The 20,000-nt window shown below is 53.9% G+C and overlaps 1 protein-coding gene across 1 annotated transcript in view; it reads right to left on the minus strand.

The window, feature by feature from the left end:
* Positions 1-49: 49 nt before the first annotated feature.
* anapc1 (anaphase promoting complex subunit 1) overlaps positions 50-20,000 on the minus strand; it is a 39,948-nt gene continuing 19,997 nt past the window's right edge. The window contains exons 20-31 of the mRNA XM_061227611.1: positions 19,119-19,210; positions 18,797-18,945; positions 14,415-14,493; positions 13,999-14,035; positions 13,796-13,869; positions 13,028-13,206; positions 12,384-12,613; positions 10,976-11,094; positions 8,301-8,572; positions 2,482-2,716; positions 2,104-2,195; positions 50-2,062 (exon numbers count right to left, since the gene is read on the minus strand). Of these exons, the coding sequence (XP_061083595.1) occupies positions 50-2,062; positions 2,104-2,195; positions 2,482-2,716; positions 8,301-8,572; positions 10,976-11,094; positions 12,384-12,613; positions 13,028-13,206; positions 13,796-13,869; positions 13,999-14,035; positions 14,415-14,493; positions 18,797-18,945; positions 19,119-19,210 (3,571 nt within the window). The remainder of the gene's footprint in view (positions 2,063-2,103; positions 2,196-2,481; positions 2,717-8,300; positions 8,573-10,975; positions 11,095-12,383; positions 12,614-13,027; positions 13,207-13,795; positions 13,870-13,998; positions 14,036-14,414; positions 14,494-18,796; positions 18,946-19,118; positions 19,211-20,000) is intronic.

Here is a 20,000-nt window from a genome sequence, read left to right on the forward strand (position 1 = left end):
ACAAAAATCAGTTCACACAGATAACACAGAACAGACAGAACACACGCAGTCAAGTGAACACAGTGGTGTGGTGGGTGGGGCGGCGTTTGGGGGCAGTGGTGTGGTTGGTGGGGTGGTGTTTGGGGCAGTGGTGTGGTTGGTAGGGCGGTGTTTGGGGGTGGAGTCTGGGGCAGTGGTGTGGTTGGTGGGGCGGTGTTTGGGGGCAGTGGTGTGGTTGGTGGAGTGGTGTTTGGGGGCAGTGGTGTGGGGCTGTGTTTGGGGGCAGTGGTGTGGTTGGTGGGGCGGTGTTTGAGGGCAGTGGTGTGGGGTGGTGTTTGGGGACAGTGGTGTGGTTGGTGGGGCGGTGTTTGGGGGCGGTGGTGTGGTTGGTGGGGCGGTGTTTGGGGGCGGTGGTGTGGTTGGTGGGGCGGTGTTTGGGGGCGGTGGTGTGGTTGGTGGGGCGGTGGTGTGGTTGGTGGGGCGGTGGTGTGGTTGGTGGGGCGGTGTTTGGGGGCAGTGGTGTGGGGCTGTGTTTGGGGGCAGTGGTGTGGTTGGTGGGGCGGTGTTTGGGGGCGGTGGTGTGGTTGGTGGGGCGGTGTTTGGGGGCGGTGGTGTGGTTGGTGGGGCGGTGTTTGGGGGCGGTGGTGTGGTTGGTGGGGCGGTGTTTGGGGGCGGTGGTGTGGTTGGTGGGGCGGTGTTTGGGGGCAGCGGTGTGGGGCGGTGTTTGGGGGCAGTGGTGTGGTTGGTGGGGCGGTGTTTGGGGGCGGTGGTGTGGTTGGTGGGGCGGTGTTTGGGGGCGGTGGTGTGGTTGGTGGGGTGGTGGTGTGGTTGGTGGGGCGGTGGTGTGGTTGGTGGGGCGGTGTTTGGGGGCAGTGGTGTGGGGCGGCGTTTGGGGGCAGTGGTGTGGTTGGTGGGGTGGTGTTTGGGGGCGGTGGTGTGGTTGGTGGGGCGGTGGTGTGGTTGGTGGGGCGGTGGTGTGGTTGGTGGGGCGGTGTTTGGGGGCGGTGGTGTGGTTGGTGGGGCGGTGTTTGGGGGCGGTGGTGTGGGGCGGTGTTTGGGGGCGGTGGTGTGGTTGGTGGGGCGGTGTTTGGGGGCGGTGGTGTGGGGCGGTGTTTGGGGGCAGTGGTGTGGGGCGGTGTTTGGGGGCAGTGGTGTGGGGCGGTGTTTGGGGGCGGTGGTGTGGGGCGGTGTTTGGGGGCGGTGGTGTGGTTGGTGGGGCGGTGTTTGGGGGCGGTGGTGTGGTTGGTGGGGCGGTGTTTGGGGGCAGTGGTGTGGGGCGGCGTTTGGGGGCAGTGGTGTGGTTGGTGGGGCGGTGTTTGGGGGCAGTGGTGTGGTTGGTGGGGCGGTGTTTGGGGGCGGTGGTGTGGTTGGTGGGGCGGTGGTGTGGGGCGGTGTTTGGGGGCGGTGGTGTGGGGCGGTGTTTGGGGGCGGTGGTGTGGTTGGTGGGGCGGTGTTTGGGGGCGGTGGTGTGGTTGGTGGGGCGGTGTTTGGGGGCGGTGGTGTGGTTGGTGGGGCGGTGTTTGGGGGCGGTGGTGTGGTTGGTGGGGCGGTGTTTGGGGGCGGTGGTGTGGGGCGGTGGTGTGGTTGGTGGGGCGGTGTTTGGGGGCGGTGGTGTGGGGCGGTGTTTGGGGGGCGGTGGTGTGGGGCGGTGTTTGGGGGCGGTGGTGTGGTTGGTGGGGCGGTGGTGTGGTTGGTAGGGCGGTGTTTGGGGGCGGTGGTGTGGGGCGGTGTTGTGGTTGGTGGGGCGGTGGTGTGGTTGGTAGGGCGGTGTTTGGGGGCGGTGGTGTGGGGCGGTGTTTGGGGGCGGTGGTGTGGGGCGGTGTTTGGGGGCGGTGGTGTGGGGCGGTGTTTGGGGGCGGTGGTGTGGGGCGGTGTTTGGGGGCGGTGTTTGGGGGCGGTGGTGTGGGGCGGTGGTGTGGGGCGGTGGTGTGGGGCGGTGTTTGGGGGCGGTGGTGTGGGGCGGTGGTGTGGGGCGGTGTTTGGGGGCGGTGTTTGGGGGCGGTGTTTGGGGGCGGTGTTTGGGGGCGGTGGTGTGGGGCGGTGGTGTGGGGCGGTGGTGTGGGGCGGTGTTTGGGGGCGGTGGTGTGGGGCGGTGTTTGGGGGCGGTGGTGTGGCTGAACTCACCCCCAGGCAGACCATCCCGAGTGCCAGCCCAGCCGCCAGCGAGTAGGACTCCCGGTCGGTGCAGTACTCCATCTCCGGCCCCGGGGGGCGCCCTGCGGCCAGAGAGACATTACCCACACGCAACACACTGCAGTACAGCGCAATACAGTCAAGACGAGTACAGGGCGTGTACAGGGCAGGGCGGGTGCAGGGCAGGGCAGGGCAGGGCAGGGCAGGTACAGTACAGGTACAGGGCAGGTACAGGGCAGGTACAGGGCAGGGCGGGTACAGGGCGGGTACAGGGCAGGGCGGGTACAGGGCGGGTACAGGGCAGGTAAAGGGCAGGTAAAGGGCAGGTACAGGGCAGGGCAGGTACAGTACAGGGCGGGCAGCACTCACCGATCTCGTCCAGCAGCACCTCGGTGTTGTGGCGGTGGCCCGTGCCCTGGTACACCAGGCCCAAGCCCACCACGGCCGCCACCTGCACGTTGTGCGGCACGTCCAGCTCCGTGGACGTGGGCGGGAGCAGCGCCGGGATGTGGATGCTTAGCAACCGCGTGATTGACATGTCCATGGTGCCCAGCTTGGCCGCAGACACGCCCAGGAGCAGCCCAATGCTCGTCATCTCGTGCCCCTGAGAGAGAGAGAGAGAGAGAGAGAGACACATTAACCCAACATAGAGAGAGAGAGAGACATTAACCCAACATAGAGAGAGAGAGAGAGAGAGAGAGAGACATTAACCCAACATAGAGAGAGAGAGAGAGAGAGAGAGAGACATTAACCCAACATAGAGAGAGAGAGAGAGAGAGAGAGAGAGAGAGAGAGAGAGAGAGAGAGAGAGAGAGAGAGAGACATTAACCCAACATAGAGATAGAGAGAGAGAGAGAGAGAGAGAGAGAGAGAGAGAGAGAGAGAGAGACATTAACCCAACATAGAGAGAGAGAGACATTAACCCAACATAGAGAGAGAGAGAGAGAGAGAGAGAGAGAGAGAGAGAGAGACATTAACCCAACATAGAGAGAGAGAGAGAGAGAGAGAGAGAGAGAGAGAGAGAGACATTAACCCAACATAGAGAGGGAGAGAGGGAGAGGGAGAGGGAGAGAGGGACATTAACCCAATATAGAGAGAGAGAGGGACATTAACCCTATATATATATATACATACATACATATACATATATATATATATATATATATATATATACATACAGTGGATAGAAAATGAATACACCCCCTGAACATTTTTACAGATTTACTTGACATATAGCCTGTAATTAAAGTGCAATTAATCTATGCGTTTTTTCTACAAATCTACATACAGTACTTAAAGTGATAAACCAATTAAAAAATTGTTTTAACATTAATTAAAAATGAACAATTGCAATAAATTGGTTTGATAAGTATCCACCCCCTTTACTGAATCATCCCATAAACTATCTCAGGAAATGGCAAATTGCCTTCAAGACCAAACAATAGCTAATTGCCCCACACCTGTGTGAAATCACAGCAATTAACTTGATGACATGAATAAAAACAGCTGTTTACCATGGTCCCTTAGTATGCAAGAGCAGTCTCACTGAAAGGCAGAAGCATGGGCTCCAAAGATCTCGCAAAAGAAGTCCATGAGAAAGTAGTGGAAAGGTACACATCAGGTGAGGGATATAAGAAGATTTCTAAGGCTTTGACGATACCTTGGAGCACTGTTAAGACCATAATTAAGAAATGGAAAGTGCATGGCCCCACTCACAGTCTGCCAAAATCAGGGCATCCATCTAAACTGGATGACCAGGAGAGAAGACAACTGGTCAGAGAGGCTACCAAGAATCCAATGGCAACATTGAAAGAGCTCCAGGATTGTATGGCCAACAGAGGGAAACTTGTGCATCATACAACTATATCAAAGATATTGCACACATCTGGCCTGTATGGAAGGGTGGCAAGAAAAAAGCCATTTCTCAAAAAGGTCCACCAGGAGGCCCGCTTGAAATTTGCAAAAGAACACCTTGGGGAACCTGCAACAAACGTTTTGTGGTCTGATGAAACCAAAATAGAACTTTTTGGGATGAATGCTAAACGCTATGTTTGGCGAAAACCCAACACCGCTCATCACCAAAAAAACACAATCCCGACTGTGAAGCATGGTGGTGGCAGCATAATGTTATGGGGATGTTTCCCATCTAAATGGACTGGGGAACTTGAAGGGAGGATGGATGGGGCCAAATACAGGGATATTCTGGAGAAGAACCTGAAGAAGTCTGCAAGGAGACTGAGAATGGGTCCAAAATTCATATTCCAGCACGACAATGACCCAAAGCACAAGGCCAAAGCTACCACAGAGTGGCTTGTAAAGAACAAGGTGGATGTGCTGCAATGGCCAAGCCAAAGCCCTGACCTAAATCCAATTGAAAACTTGTGGAATGACTTGAAGGTTGCTGTCCATCAGCGCAAACCAACAAACCTCTCCCAGCTTGAACAGTTCTGCAAAGAGGAGTGGGGGACGATCTCCAAGTCCAGGTGTGCCAACCTTGTGCAGAGCTACCCAAAAAGACTGGTAGCTGTAATTGCTGCCAAAGGCGCTTCCACCAAGTATTGACTCAGGGGTGTATACTAAAAAAATTAGGAAATTTCAGTTTTGCCCATTAACTCTTTTTTTCAAATTAAAATGATTTCACTGCATTCATATGGTATGTTGCGTTCTTTGGGTCAGGGAAAAACAAGTCCCAATCCATTCTATCCACTGTATATGTATATACTAGGCTACAGGCTGCCCCAGTCATGTACCTTAGCCACTAGGCTACAGGCTGCTGAACAGCCTTAAACTTCTGAATACAAGCATGTGATCAGAGTTTACTCACACGCTGACGTACAGTGCACTGCAGAAAGCACATGGTCAGTGACTCATGTGTTTGGGCTCTGTAATCGAGGATACAGTGTGTGTGTGTGTGTGTGTGTGTGTGTGTGTGTGTGTGTGTGTGTCTGGTTCATGTGCAGACAGTCTCATGAGAAACAGCTGTGGAGGAAAACCTTTCAGTCATTAAAAGCAACTTTCTGCTAAACAGAGACAATGTAGAACACATGCAGTCATTCCTAAACAGTCCGTCTGATGCTTATGCAAATACGCTTAAATTAAAGTGGACATTCTGCACTTCAACCACATTGTAAAATTACAATTCCAAAGTGCTGAAACACTGAGCCAAATCAACAATAATGTGTCAGTGGGGAGAGGGGCGGTGACAGAGGGCGGGGCTCCAGCCCAATATGTGGGTACAGCGCCCCCTGCAGGGGAGACAGTGAGCACTAAAATACTATGCCACTTTCACACTTCTGCATGGTGTTATGTAAAAACTTGTTTGGAGGACCAAAGACCCAGGAGGGGGCAGGGGGTGGGGGGCGGGGCAGGGCAGGGCAGGGCAGGGCAGGGCAGGGCAGGGGGCAGGGCAGGGCAGGGCAGGGCAGGGCAGGGCAGGGCAGGGCAGGGCAGGGGGCAGGGTAGGGCAGGGCAGGGCAGGGCAGGGCAGGGCAGGTCACACAGAGGCGAAGGATCCGGGCTCTGACGAGGCTGTGGGAAAGTCTCACAGAGACCGAAGAGGTGAAAATCAGAAAGAGAAAGTGTGGGGGGCAAAGCGGGGCTCTTGGAGAGCTCACACGGCCGGGCAGGAAGTGAAAGGGCTCAGTGTGCGTCACGCACAGGGAAAATGTCAAAGCGAAACTGCCGTTTCCTCCAAGGGCCTACACGTGAGAGAAATAACAGGATGAGCTCCTAAAACAGGCCTGATCTGGTGAAACAGCACCACGCTCATAACAATATTCATATGATCTCATATCTCTCCCAGAATCAGTCTTCAGCTGGATTTACAGAGCACACCAAGAGAATAACTACTTACTGTCTATTCTAGTGGAGGGTTTTGAGTCATGGTATATCTATGGCACCCGCAGCCCCTCACTAAACTGACACATGCAAATACGGACCTGAAATCACTGCAGTGTGTTCACTCACTGCCTAAGAGCACAGATCACCAGCAGACTGCGGCTTCCTCCGATGCCCTGGCTGCGATAAATAACGCAGCAGGCCATTCTGATCATGCGTTTGACCGGCAACATACTCCAAACGTCACTCCTGTGAGTGAGTGAGTGAGTGAGTGAGTGAGTGAGTGAGTGAGTGAGTGAGTGAGTGAGTGAGTGAGTGAGTGAGTGAGTGAGTGAGAGAGTGAGTGAGTGAGTGAGTGAGTGAGTGAGTGAGTGAGTGAGAGAGTGAGAGAGTGTGTGAGTGAGTGAGTGAGTGAGTGAGTGAGTGAGTGAGTGAGTGAGTGAGAGAGTGAGAGAGTGTGTGAGTGAGTGAGTGAGTGAGTGAGTGAGTGAGTGAGTGTGTGTGTGAGTGTGTGAGTGAGTGAGTGAGTGAGTGAGTGTGTGAGTGAGTGAGTGAGTGAGTGAGTGAGTGAGTGAGTGAGTGAGTGTGTGAGTGTGTGAGTGTGTGAGTGAGTGAGTGAGTGAGTGTGTGAGTGTGTGAGTGTGTGAGTGAGTGAGTGTGTGAGTGAGTGAGTGAATGCGTGAGTGTGAGTGAGTGAGTGAGTGAGTGAATGCGTGAGTGAGTGAGTGAGTGAGTGAGTGAGTGAGTGAGTGAGTGAGTGAGTGCGCGTGTGTGAGTGTGTGTGTGTGTGAGTGTGTGTGTGTGTGTGAGTGTGTGTCTGTGCTCCAGCCTGTTGGGGGCTCACCTTGGTGAGGTAGTCGTGTATGTTGAGTGTGGCTCACCTTGGTGAGGTAGTCGTGTATGTTGAGCGTGGCCAGCTTGGTGAGGTAGTCGTGTATGTTGAGTGTGGCTCACCTTGGTGAGGTAGTCGTGTATGTTGAGTGTGGCTCACCTTGGTGAGGTAGTCGTGTATGTTGAGTGTGGCTCACCTTGGTGAGGTAGTCGTGTATGTTGAGTGTGGCTCACCTTGGTGAGGTAGTCGTGTATGTTGTGCGTGGCCAGCTTGGTGAGGTAGTCGTGTATGTTGAGTGTGGCTCACCTTGGTGAGGTAGTCGTGTATGTTGAGCGTGGCTCACCTTGGTGAAGTAGTCGTGTATGTTGAGCGTGGCCAGCTTGGTGAGGTAGTCGTGTATGTTGAGTGTGGCTCACCTTGGTGAGGTAGTCGTGTATGTTGAGCGTGGCTCACCTTGGTGAGGTAGTCGTGTATGTTGAGCGTGGCCAGCTTGGTGAGGTAGTCGTGTATGTTGAGTGTGGCTCACCTTGGTGAGGTAGTCGTGTATGTTGAGTGTGGCTCACCTTGGTGAGGTAGTCGTGTATGTTGAGTGTGGCTCACCTTGGTGAGGTAGTCGTGTATGTTGAGTGTGGCTCACCTTGGTGAGGTAGTCGTGTATGTTGAGCGTGGCTCACCTTGGTGAGGTAGTCGTGTATGTTGAGCGTGGCTCACCTTGGTGAGGTAGTCGTGTATGTTGAGTGTGGCTCACCTTGGTGAGGTAGTCGTGTATGTTGAGTGTGGCTCACCTTGGTGAGGTAGTCGTGTATGTTGAGTGTGGCCAGCTCGGTGAGGTAGTCGTGTATGTTGAGTGTGGCTCACCTTGGTGAGGTAGTCGTGTATGTTGAGTGTGGCTCACCTTGGTGAGGTAGTCGTGTATGTTGAGTGTGGCTCACCTTGGTGAGGTAGTCGTGTATGTTGAGTGTGGCTCACCTTGGTGAGGTAGTCGTGTATGTTGAGTGTGGCTCACCTTGGTGAGGTAGTCGTGTATGTTGAGTGTGGCTCACCTTGGTGAGGTAGTCGTGTATGTTGAGTGTGGCCAGCTTGGTGAGGTAGTCGTGTATGTTGAGTGTGGCTCACCTTGGTGAGGTAGTCGTGTATGTTGAGTGTGGCTCACCTTGGTGAGGTAGTCGTGTATGTTGAGCGTGGCTCACCTTGGTGAGGTAGTCGTGTATGTTGAGCGTGGCCAGCTTGGTGAGGTAGTCGTGTATGTTGAGTGTGGCTCACCTTGGTGAGGTAGTCGTGTATGTTGAGTGTGGCCAGCTTGGTGAGGTAGTCGTGTATGTTGAGCGTGGCCAGCTTGGTGAGGTAGTCGTGTATGTTGAGTGTGGCTCACCTTGGTGAGGTAGTCGTGTATGTTGAGTGTGGCCAGCTTGGTGAGGTAGTCGTGTATGTTGAGTGTGGCTCACCTTGGTGAGGTAGTCGTGTATGTTGAGTGTGGCTCACCTTGGTGAGGTAGTCGTGTATGTTGAGTGTGGCTCACCTTGGTGAGGTAGTCGTGTATGTTGAGTGTGGCCAGCTTGGTGAGGTGGCCGTTGAGCCCCAGGGCCATGAGAAAGCCGGCGTACTCGTTGGCCAGGTCTGCGCTCTTGGGCTTGTTGTAGGCGATCCAGGCGGAGTCCACCTGGGAGGCGGGAGCGATCTTCAGCCCGGCCGCCACGCCGTTGTGGAAGCTGGCCCAGGCCGTCATGTTGGGCGGAACGTCGATGTTCCCGCTGTTCAGATCCACCATGGCGTTCCGGGGCGGGGCCCGACCTGACGACAGAGACACAGCCGTGAGCATCCCCAGGCCGAACCCGTGCGCTAAAGCACACAGACCCAGGACACGGTCCCAGGACACGGTCCCAGGCTATAGTCCCAGGCTAAAGCACACAGTCGCAGGCTAAAGCACACAGTCCCAGGCTAAAGCACACAGTCCCAGGACACAGTCCCAGGCTAAAGCACACAGTCCCAGGACACAGTCCCAGGCTAAAGCACACAGTCCCAGGCTAAAGCACACAGTCCCAGGCTAAAGCACACAGTCCCAGGACACAGTCCCAGGCTAAAGCACACAGTCCCAGGACACAGTCCCAGGCTATAGTCCCAGGCTAAAGCACACAGTCGCAGGCTAAAGCACACAGTCCCAGGCTAAAGCACACAGTCCCAGGACACAGTCCCAGGCTAAAGCACACAGTCCCAGGACACAGTCCCAGGCTAAAGCACACAGTCCCAGGCTAAAGCACACAGTCCCAGGCTAAAGCACACAGTCCCAGGACACAGTCCCAGGCTAAAGCACACAGTCCCAGGACACAGTCCCAGGCTATAGTCCCAGGCTAAAGCACACAGTCGCAGGCTAAAGCACACGGTCCCGGGACACAGTCCCAGGCTAAAGCACACAGCTAAAGCACAGTCCCAGGCTAAAGCACACAGTCCCAGGCTAAAGCACACGGTCCCAGGACACAGTCCCAGGCTATAGTCCCAGGCTAAAGCACACAGTCTCAGGCTAAAGCACACGGTCCCAGGACACAGTCCCAGGCTATAGTCCCAGGCTAAAGCACACACTCGCAGGCTAAAGCACACAGTCCCAGGCTAAAGCACACGGTCCCAGGACACAGTCCCAGGACACAGTCCCAGGCTATAGTCCCAGGCTAAAGCACACAGTCTCAGGCTAAAGCACACGGTCCCAGGACACAGTCCCAGGCTATAGTCCCAGGCTAAAGCACACAGTCGCAGGCTAAAGCACACAGTCCCAGGCTAAAGCACACAGTCCCAGGCTAAAGCACACAGTCCCAGGCTAAAGCACACAGTCCCAGGCTAAAGCACACAGTCCCAGGACACAGTCCCAGGCTAAAGCACACAGTCCCAGGACACAGTCCCAGGCTAAAGCACACAGTCCCAGGCTAAAGCACACAGTCCCAGGCTAAAGCACACAGTCCCAGGCTAAAGCACACAGTCCCAGGCTAAAGCACACAGTCCCAGGACACAGTCCCAGGCTAAAGCACACAGTCGCAGGCTAAAGCACACAGTCGCAGGACACAGTCCCAGGCTATAGTCGCAGGCTAAAGCACACAGCTAAAGCACAGTCCCAGGCTAAAGCACACAGTCGCAGGACACAGTCCCAGGCTATAGTCCCAGGCTAAAGCACACAGTCGCAGGCTAAAGCACACAGCTAAAGCACACAGTCCCAGGCTAAAGCACACAGCTAAAGCACACAGTCCCAGGCTAAAGTCCCGAGCTAAAGCAGAGCCAACGCTAGCCGCGAGCCTCGCTAACAGCGCACGTTTCCTCTCTGTGGGCGTAGCAGAAAGCAGCAGGCGGGACTCTCTGTGGGCGTAGCAGAAAGCAGCGGACGGGAATAAGAGGTTGTTATCTGTGTACCCCGCGGCCAGTGTGGTGACCCTTAAAACCCAAATTATTTTCGAAACAGGAGCAAAAACACCAACACGCCCAGTGAGAGCGTAACGGCTAAAACAGATGGAAGCACAGCCGTGTTTTTAGAGTTTACACTCTCAACTGAAATCAGGGAGGGGTCAGGGGTGGGGCGGTTTTTCGAGCTCGGACAGGAGAACCGCCCCGAAAGGTTGTTTACTCGCTCGCCTGCATCAGAGATGCTGCCACCCCCCCCTCTCTCAGTTTTACTGTAAGTAGGTCGGCGGGAGATCTGTGTGAACCAGGGGACCTGGCACTGACTTTCCCCAAGCGCTCATTCCCCAGTGGTGACCTCAGGCACGGCAGCTTATTAGGCCTCTGCCGTTTCCACATTGAAGTCCATTCAAAACCATGACTTAACCCCGGCTAATTTATGCTATGTTTGCCAGCACTTTTAGATAATACAATTTCTTCACACAAAAACTAAAATCTCCCCAGAGACCAATTCCTCTCTGAACAACACAGGAGATTACATCACGATTTTATTCATCCTTTCACGTTTGTGTACCCAGTGCGCACGCACGGGTGTCCCGCAGTCAGCATGGCCGCCTCCATGAACTGGCTTCTTGCTCCATTTGAGCAGCTCCCCCAGGAACCCATGGAGCTGGTGAGCGGAAGCGCTCTCCGGTTCTCACACCTCTCCGTGGTGCGAATGCATCTCGCCCGTAACGTAGAGCCAGGCACGGGGAAGGAGGGAGGAGAAAGAGAGAAAAAGGAGGATGAAGGAGGAGGAGGAGGAGAGATACATACCGGTGAGGTTGAGCTTGGGCACGGGGAGCGGCTCGTTGGGGACGGGGTGGTAGGAGAAGAGGGTGAACAGGCCCCTCCCCACGGGCAGAGCCATGGTCCGCTGGCACAGCTGCAGCAGCCTAGGGGCAATAAAGAGCAGGCCTCAGAGCCTGGGCCTCGCCTGACTGCAGCCCCCAACAGGGACACACACAGCCGGGCTCAAAGCCCAGGACACTCCCAGGCTCCGGCCTACACGCTTTGGGTGTGTCCACACCAGGAACGACATCCGTATCAGGTGAATTCTACCTAATCCCCTGATTTAATGACTTAATCTTTCAATATAATTGTTTAATTGTTCAAATGGTTCTCCTTCTCCACCCCCCCGCCGGTGTGTGGTGAGCATTCTGACACAAAATGGCCGCCGTGTGACATGTCTGGTTTCCCTCACATCACTGAAATGTGCTCGAGATATTATTACCCATCTGCCCATCTGAATTCCACAACGCATATGTAAGCGAAATACTTTGGGGTTTTTTTTTCTTCCCTGTGGTCTTTTCTGATGAATGAAACCTCTGCTCCTAAAGCACCCAGCACCTCCTCCTGAAGACGCAGTCACAGTGACCGATCGTTCAATTAACAAACAAGGAAATAACAAAACCAATGCCAATGCAATTTACCAATTTCTAAACCACAGGCATTTCTTATTACAGACAAAAAATAGCCCCCACAATGCAAATGGGAAAACATGATATATGACCCGCTTTGCTATGTAAAATGGCAGGCCTGTGTGTATTAAATATGAGAGCAGTGAAGAGGTGTGTGGGATGATGATCTATGAGCACAGCCGTCAGACAGAACCACAGGCCCCAGGGCGTTATAGCCGCTTCACAGCCCGTCTCTGATTCGCTCTCCCGTTCCCATGGCGGCGCAGGTCGCCGGCCGCGGCGGTGAATGATGTCAGCGCTGGATTTTCATTTCAGCGCGTGGAGCCTGGAGCGCAGGCCTCCGGGGGTCACGCACACACGCGTCAGCTGCTGTTCCCGGGAGGAGAGGCTTCCGGTCCGCCACGGTCCGATCCCTGGCCTGGTTCTGTACTCTCCCTGTCCTGGTTCTGTACTCTCCCTGTCCTGGGCCCGGTACTCTCCCTGTCCTGGTTCCGGTACTCTCCCTGTCCTGGTTCTGTACTCTCCCTGTCCTGGTTCTGTACTCTCCCTGTCCTGGTTCTGTACTCTCCCTGTCCTGGTTCTGTACTCTCCCTGTCCTGGTTCTGTACTCTCCCTGTCCTGGTTCTGTACTCTCCCTGTCCTGGTTCTGTACTCTCCCTGTCCTGGTTCTGTACTCTCCCTGTCCTGGTTCTGTACTCTCCCTGTCCTGGTTCTGTACTCTCCCTGTCCTGGGCCCGGTACTCGTGGTGGCTGACCCCGCTCACCTGTTCTCCTTCTCCTCGATGAACTCGTGGTCGCTGACCTCGGGAAGCTGCAGCACGTTCACACGCACGGGCCGCGAGCACTGCAGCAGCCGCCTCACTTCCTGCACGCGCAGGTCCTGGCTCCAGATCAGCGATGTCACTTCCTGGTTGATGTCGTTCATGCCGTCCTCCTCCTCCTCCGCCGCCTCGGACACCGCGGGCGCGTCCAGAGTCAGCCCCGCCCCCACCGTCTGGGAAACACCAATTACACCCAGCGTTACTAATCAGCCCCGCCCCCACCGTCTGGGAAACACCATTTACACCCAGCGTTACTGAGCAACCCCACCCCCACCGTCTGGGAAACACCATTTACACCCAGCGTTACTAAGCCACCCTGCATTTACACCGACTGTTGCTACACAACCCCGCATTTACACCCAGCGTTACTCAGCAACCCTGCATTTACACCCAGCGTTACTAACAACCCTGCATTTACACCCATTTCATTATAAAAAAGTAACTTCTTTTTCAGATCAATAAGCTGTTAAGTTACATAATGGCACAAAATGTCTCTGAACGCTCCCAGCAGTTTTCCCAAATGTGGAAGCGTTCCGCTTCAGAAGACGGCACCGGGGCGGGGAGTCACAGGCTCTCCGCAGACTCACCGATGAGCTTTTTGCCAGAGTGACCTCGTGCGCTTGCTTGGTGAGGTCCTGCCGTCCAATCAGCAAGCAGACGTCTTCTGACCAATCGGAGCAGGGCTGCTCGCGGCACTGGTAGATGGCGTTCCGGATGGGGAGGGCGATGCCAAACGGGACACAGTCCAGATCCTTCAGCGTGAACCCTGAACTCACAGGAACACGCCCGTTACAACCACAGCGCAGGAACACGCCCGTTACAACCACAGCGCAGGAACACGCCCGTTACAACCACAGCGCAGGAACACGCCCGTTAGAACCACAGCGCAGGAACACGCCCGTTAGAACCACAGCGCAGGAACACGCCCGTTACAACCACAGCACAGGAACACGCCCGTTAGAACCACAGCACAGGAACACGCCCGTTAGAACCACAGCACAGGAACACGCCCGTTACAACCACAGCACAGGAATTCATTCACATTCATTAAGATTTCCTACAATGCTCTCTGAACTTTAACCGTTTCAGCACTAAGAGTGGCACGCCAGTGTAAGGCGGGTTTGGGTTTGGCACGCCAGTGTAAGGCGGGTTTGGGTTTGGCACGCCAGTGTAAGGCAGGTTTGGGGGGGATCTGGCCAGTGTAAGGGGGGGGGGCTCTGGCCAGTGTAAGGGGGGGGGCCCTGGCCAGTGTAAGGGGGGGGGGATCTGGCCAGTGTAAGGGGGGGGGGCTCTGGCCAGTGTAAGGGGGGGGGGGGGGGGGCCCTGGCCAGGGGTGGATTCCCGGGGGAGTGTACCGGAGCTTGCGAGCCAGACTACCAGCTTCTCCGCCTGGCTGCAGCAGGAGGCGCTGGGCTTCACACTGCTCTGCCTGAGAAAGAGAGACAGAGAGAGGACATTTCCACCAGTACAGCTGTAGAATCTGAAGCCCTGCATATTGCTTCACTTACAGTGTGTGTGTGTGTGTGTGTGTGTGTGTGTGAGAGAGAGAGAGCCTTACCTCTGGAGAGACGGCTCAGGGAGGTTCTTCTTCTGGCCTGTGGGCGGGGCGGGGGGGGTCAGCATGGGGAAGACCAGGTCAAGGTTCAGTCACAGGAAGTAACAAACAGGTCAATGTGGGGGGGGGGGGGGGGGGGGGTCGAAAGAGCACAAACACCCTCATGGTCCTTTAAAGGTTAAAACATCAGTATTGTAGGTACATATGCACCTACCAACTTCTTAAACCTTTAATTCTGTAAATGTCATTCACTCACTCACACACCACACTGTTAACACAACAAAAACAACGCCCACATACGGAAACCCGTTTTCAGATAATTACAGGCCGGCAGGATGAGGGACCCACAGAGATAATGGGGAAGGCTGTGTGTGGCAGTCAGTCCTGCTCCAGGGGGGTTAGGGTTGGGGGGCTCTTACCTGCGGTCACCTTGGACAGGTACTTGCACTCGTCGCTGGTCACGGCGTTGTCGTTGCCCACGATGTAGAGGGCATAGCTCTGCAGAGGAGAGGGGGGGGGGGGGGGGGGTTAACACAGGCCTCAGCTCAGCAGCACACTCCTAATTGGCTGTCCTGCTGGCCAATGACAGGGGCTTAATCACAGTGTGAGAGGGAGGTCATTTTAATTGAATCAACACCACAGGGACGCAGAGCGACAAACCCATCTCCGTTTAACACACTCTGTTTGACACGCACTCCGTTTAACACACACAGTTTATGTTATAAATTATGTATATGTCAGGAGCGTGAGAAATTGCTTTCCTTGTAAGCCGTGACAGGAAAGGGATGCAGTTTCACCTGCGGGCACAGCTTTAGCCTCTGAACTCAAACCAGCAGAGCTACACACAATGCAGGTCTCTGTGGCATCCAGTTGCAATATTTTCTTATGCAAACACGTTGCACTTTCCCTCTGAAAGCTGTGGTCTGCACTGGTCCAGCTCGGCTGCAGAAGTGTTTGTGTGTGGTGAGAGGGTGGGGCACATGGTCATGGCTGTCCTTACATTTGTTGCCCTCTACTGCTGAGTAATGGCGCAGCCTGAACACAGCCAATTCTACTGAACTCTGCATCACCGAGGAAACGGCCAATTCTACTGAACTCTGCGTCACCAAGGAAACGGCCAATTCTACTCAACCCTGCATCACAGAGGAAACGGCCAATTCTACTCAACCCTGCGTCACCGAGGAAATGGGGATAAACTGGCAGGTTTTAAACGAAAGTAAAGCAACATGCATATTGCTCCGGGTTTAGTTTTCACCTTTTCGATTATTTTTCATATTGATGACAGCTACACACAGCTGCCATTGTGACTGTAGGGGGAGCTCTAGAGACTGCGGCTCAGTGAGACCGCACCAGAGTTAGTGAGGAGATGCACACTGGCTACCACATCAGTGGTGCAGAGATGCAGTGCCGAGTTTTGGCAGTGGTGAATTTTGGTGAGTTTTGGCAGAGGTAGTCGTGAATTTTGGTGAGTTTTGCAGGGGTAGTGGTGAGTTTGTGAGTTTTAGTGAGTGTTGGTGAGTTTTGGCAGAGATGCAGTGGTGAGTGTTGGTGCGTTTTGGCAGAGACACAGTGGTGAGTTTTGGTGAGTTTTGGCAGAGATGCAGTGGTGCATTTTGGTGAGTTTTGGCAGAGATGCAGTGGTGAGTGTTGGTGAGTTTTGGCAGTCGTGAACGTTGGTGAGTTTTTGTGAGTTTTTCGTGAGTGTTGGTGAGTTTTGGCAGAGATGCTGTGGTGAGTTTTGGCAGAGACACAGTGGTGAGTTTTGGTGAGTTTTGGCAGTGATGAGTTTTAGTGAGTGTTGGTGAGTTTTGGCAGAGATGCAGTGGTGAGTTTTGGTGAGTTTTGGCAGTGATGCAGTGGTGAGTTTTAGTGAGTGTTGGTGAGTTTTGGCAGAGATGCAGTGGTGCATTTTGGTGAGTTTTGGCAGAGATGCAGTGGTGAGTTTTGGCAGAGAGGTAGTGGTGAGTTTTGGCAGACACAGTGAGTTTTGGTGAGTGTTGGTGAGTGCTGGCAGAAATGCAGTGGTGAGTTTTGGTGAATTTTGGCAGAGACACATTGGTGAGTTTTGGTGCGTTTTGGCAGAGATGCATTGGTGAGTTTTGGTGAGTTTTGGCAGTGGTGAGAGTTGGTGAGTGTTGGCAGACACGCAGTGGTGAGTGTTGGTGAGTTTTGGTGTTGGTGAGTGTTGGCAGAGATGCAGTGGTGAGTTTTGTTGAGTGTTGGTAAGTGTTGGTGAGTTGACAGACGCAGTGGTGAGTGTTGGTGAGTGATGGTGAGTTTTGGTGAGTTTTGACAGACGCAGTGGTGAGTTTTGGTCAGTGTTGGTGAGTTGACAGACGCAGTGGTGAGTGTTGGTGAGTGATGGTGAGTTTTGGTGAGTTTTGACAGACGCAGTGGTGAGTTTTGGTCAGTGTTGGTGAGTTGACAGACGCAGTGGTGAGTTTTGGTGAGTTTTGGCAGAGATGCAGTGGTGAGTGTTGGTGAGTTTTGGCAGTCGTGAACGTTGGTGAGTTTTGCGTGAGTGTTGGTGAGTTTTGGCAGAGATGCCGTGGTGAGTGTTGGTGAGTTTTGGTGATGGTGAGTTTTGGCAGAGATGCAGTGGTGAGTTTTGTTGAGTGTTGGTAAGTGTTGGTGAGTTGACAGACGCAGTGGTGAGTGTTGGTGAGTGATGGTGAGTTTTGGTGAGTTTTGACAGACGCAGTGGTGAGTTTTGGTCAGTGTTGGTGAGTTGACAGACGCAGTGGTGAGTGTTGGTGAGTGATGGTGAGTTTTGGTGAGTTTTGACAGACGCAGTGGTGAGTTTTGGTCAGTGTTGGTGAGTTGACAGACGCAGTGGTGAGTTTTGGTGAGTTTTGGCAGAGATGCAGTGGTGAGTGTTGGTGAGTTTTGGCAGTCGTGAACGTTGGTGAGTTTTGCGTGAGTGTTGGTGAGTTTTGGCAGAGATGCTGTGGTGAGTTTTGGCAGAGACACAGTGGTGAGTTTTGGTGAGTTTTGGCAGAGATGCAGTGGTGAGTTTTGGTGAGTTTTGGCAGAGATGCAGTGGTGAGTTTTGGTGAGTTTTGGCAGAGATGCAGTGGTGAGTTTTGGCAGAGACACAGTGGTGAGTTTTGGCAGTGATGCAGTGGTGAGTTTTAGTGAGTGTTGGCGAGTTTTGGCAGAGATGCAGTGGTGCATTTTGGCGAGTTTTGGCAGAGATGCAGTGGTGAGTTTTGGCAGAGAGGTAGTGGTGAGTTTTGGCAGACAGTGAGTTTTGGTGAGTGTTGGTGAGTGCTGGCAGAAATGCAGTGGTGAGTTTTGGTGAATTTAGGCAGAGACACATTGGTGAGTTTTGGTGCGTTTTGGCAGAGATGCATTGGTGAGTTTTGGTGAGTTTTGGCAGTGGTGAGAGTTGGTGAGTGTTGGCAGACACGCAGTGGTGAGTGTTGGTGAGTTTTGGTGTTGGTGAGTTTTGGTGTTGGTGAGTGTTGGTGAGTGTTGGCAGAGATGCCGTGGTGAGTGTTGGTGAGTTTTGGTGATGGTGAGTTTTGGCAGAGATGCAGTGGTGAGTTTTGTTGAGTGTTGGTAAGTTTTGGTGTTGGTCAGTGTTGGTGAGTTGACAGACGCAGTGGTGAGTGTTGGTGAGTGATGGTGAGTTTTGGTGAGTTTTGACAGACACAGTGGTGAGTTTTGGCAGTGATGCAGTGGTGAGTTTTAGTGAGTGTTGGCGAGTTTTGGCAGAGATGCAGTGGTGCATTTTGGCGAGTTTTGGCAGAGATGCAGTGGTGAGTTTTGGCAGAGAGGTAGTGGTGAGTTTTGGCAGACAGTGAGTTTTGGTGAGTGTTGGTGAGTGCTGGCAGAAATGCAGTGGTGAGTTTTGGTGAATTTAGGCAGAGACACATTGGTGAGTTTTGGTGCGTTTTGGCAGAGATGCATTGGTGAGTTTTGGTGAGTTTTGGCAGTGGTGAGAGTTGGTGAGTGTTGGCAGACACGCAGTGGTGAGTGTTGGTGAGTTTTGGTGTTGGTGAGTTTTGGTGTTGGTGAGTGTTGGTGAGTGTTGGCAGAGATGCCGTGGTGAGTGTTGGTGAGTTTTGGTGATGGTGAGTTTTGGCAGAGATGCAGTGGTGAGTTTTGTTGAGTGTTGGTAAGTTTTGGTGTTGGTCAGTGTTGGTGAGTTTGTGAGTTTTGACAGACGCAGTGGTGAGTTTTGGTCAGTGTTGGTGAGTTGACAGACGCAGTGGTGAGTTTTGGTGAGTTCTGGCAGAGATGCAGTGGTGAGTTTTGGCAGAGATGCAGTGGTGAGTTGTGGCAGAGATGCAGTGGTGAGTTTTGGCAGAGATGCAGTGGTGAGTTTTGGCAGAGATGCAGTGGTGAGTTTTGGCAGAGATGCAGTGGTGAGTTTTGGCAGAGATGCAGTGGTGAGTTTTGGCAGAGATGCAGTGGTGAGTTTTGGCAGAGATGCAGTGGTGAGTTTTGGCAGAGATGCAGTGGTGAGTTTTGGCAGAGATGCAGTGGTGAGTTTTGGCAGACAGTGAGTTTTGGTGAGTTTTGACAGACGCAGTGGTGAGTGTTGGTGAGTGTTGGTGAGTTTAGGTGTTGGTGAGTGTTGGTGAGTTTTGACAGACGCAGTGGTGAGTGTTGGTGAGTGTAGGTGAGTTTCGACAGACGCAGTGGTGAGTGTTGGTGAGTGTTGGTAAGTTTTGGTGTTGGTGAGTGTTGGTGAGTTTTGACAGACGCAGTGGTGAGTGTTGGTGCGGTGTTGGTGCGGTGTTGGTGCGGTGTTGGTGCGGTGTTGTAGTTTTGGCAGAGACGCAGAGGTGCTCACCAGCACCAGGAGCTTGGTGCGGGTGCAGATGCCGGGCAGGTAGGGGAAGGGGGGCAGGTCCTCCCCCCGCAGACAGCCTCTGAACCAGCGCAGGATGCTGGGAGGCTCGGCTGTCAGGAAGGGGGGGCGGCTCATCTGCTCCAACTGAGCTGCAGAGAGAAGAGCCTGTCAATCATCCGCTCGCCATGGCAACACACATAGCTGCCCCCTTTCTTTAATTACACAATGTGCTTATCTAGAGGAACATACACGGCGTAGATTTCACACACAACCCCTTCATGCAGGGGTGCGGTGGGCGCATCAGGACAGACCCTGCTCTCACCCGGGTCGATGACGCAGGCCTCCGGGAACGACCCGATGAAGGAGGGGTAGTCCCGCCAGTACAGCTCCATGTAGTCCTCCAGCTGCAGGTCCCTAAGAAACAGCACCACAGAAGAAGAGTCATAACCACCCAGCGGGTTTATAGATCAGTGCAGGTCCCTGAGAACAAGAGGGGGGCACTCAGCACCACAGAAGAAGAGTCATAATGACCCAGCGTGTTTATAGATTAACCCCCCCCCCACACACACACACACACACACACTCTAATGACCACTCCAATCTCAATGCGATCAATACTTTTAATAACAGGAAATCACCAACTAACAACTAACCTTAAAACAAAAGCCCTTCCCACGCACCTACGGCATGATGGGTAAAAAGCCAATTGAGAGGACAAGTGGCAGCTTCGCTTCATCGCTCAGTCTCCCCCCCCGTTGCCGAGTGGGAGGCGGTCGCCGGGCGTCTCCAGGGAAACGGACCAGACCCCGGCGCAGCCCATGTGACCAGCGGCGAACAAGCTCTGCTCAAGCGCCTCAACTTGACATTTTCACTGCACCGCCCAGGGGGAGAACGCAACAGCCTGACATCCGTTTGACAGAAATTAATTAGCGTCGGTTTCAGCCTGTTTCTCTGTGTGAACAGGGTCTGGGGCCCCCGTGTCTCTGTGTGAGCAGACTGGGGCCCCCCGTGTCTCTGTGTGAGCAGACTGGGGCCCCCGTGTCTCTGTGTGAGCAGACTGGGGCCCCCGTGTCTCTGTGTGAGCAGACTGGGGTCTGCCTCCAACCAACTGCAGGTCTTTAGCTTTCGATTCGCAATTAAGAAGAACGGTCAGCCTTTTTTTTGTTTGTTTTTCATGGACAGAGTATGGCAAGTTTCAAGGGTC

This window comes from Conger conger, chromosome 18 (assembly GCF_963514075.1).
Source record: "Conger conger chromosome 18, fConCon1.1, whole genome shotgun sequence".
In the NCBI taxonomy this organism is placed as follows: Eukaryota; Metazoa; Chordata; class Actinopteri; order Anguilliformes; family Congridae; genus Conger; species Conger conger.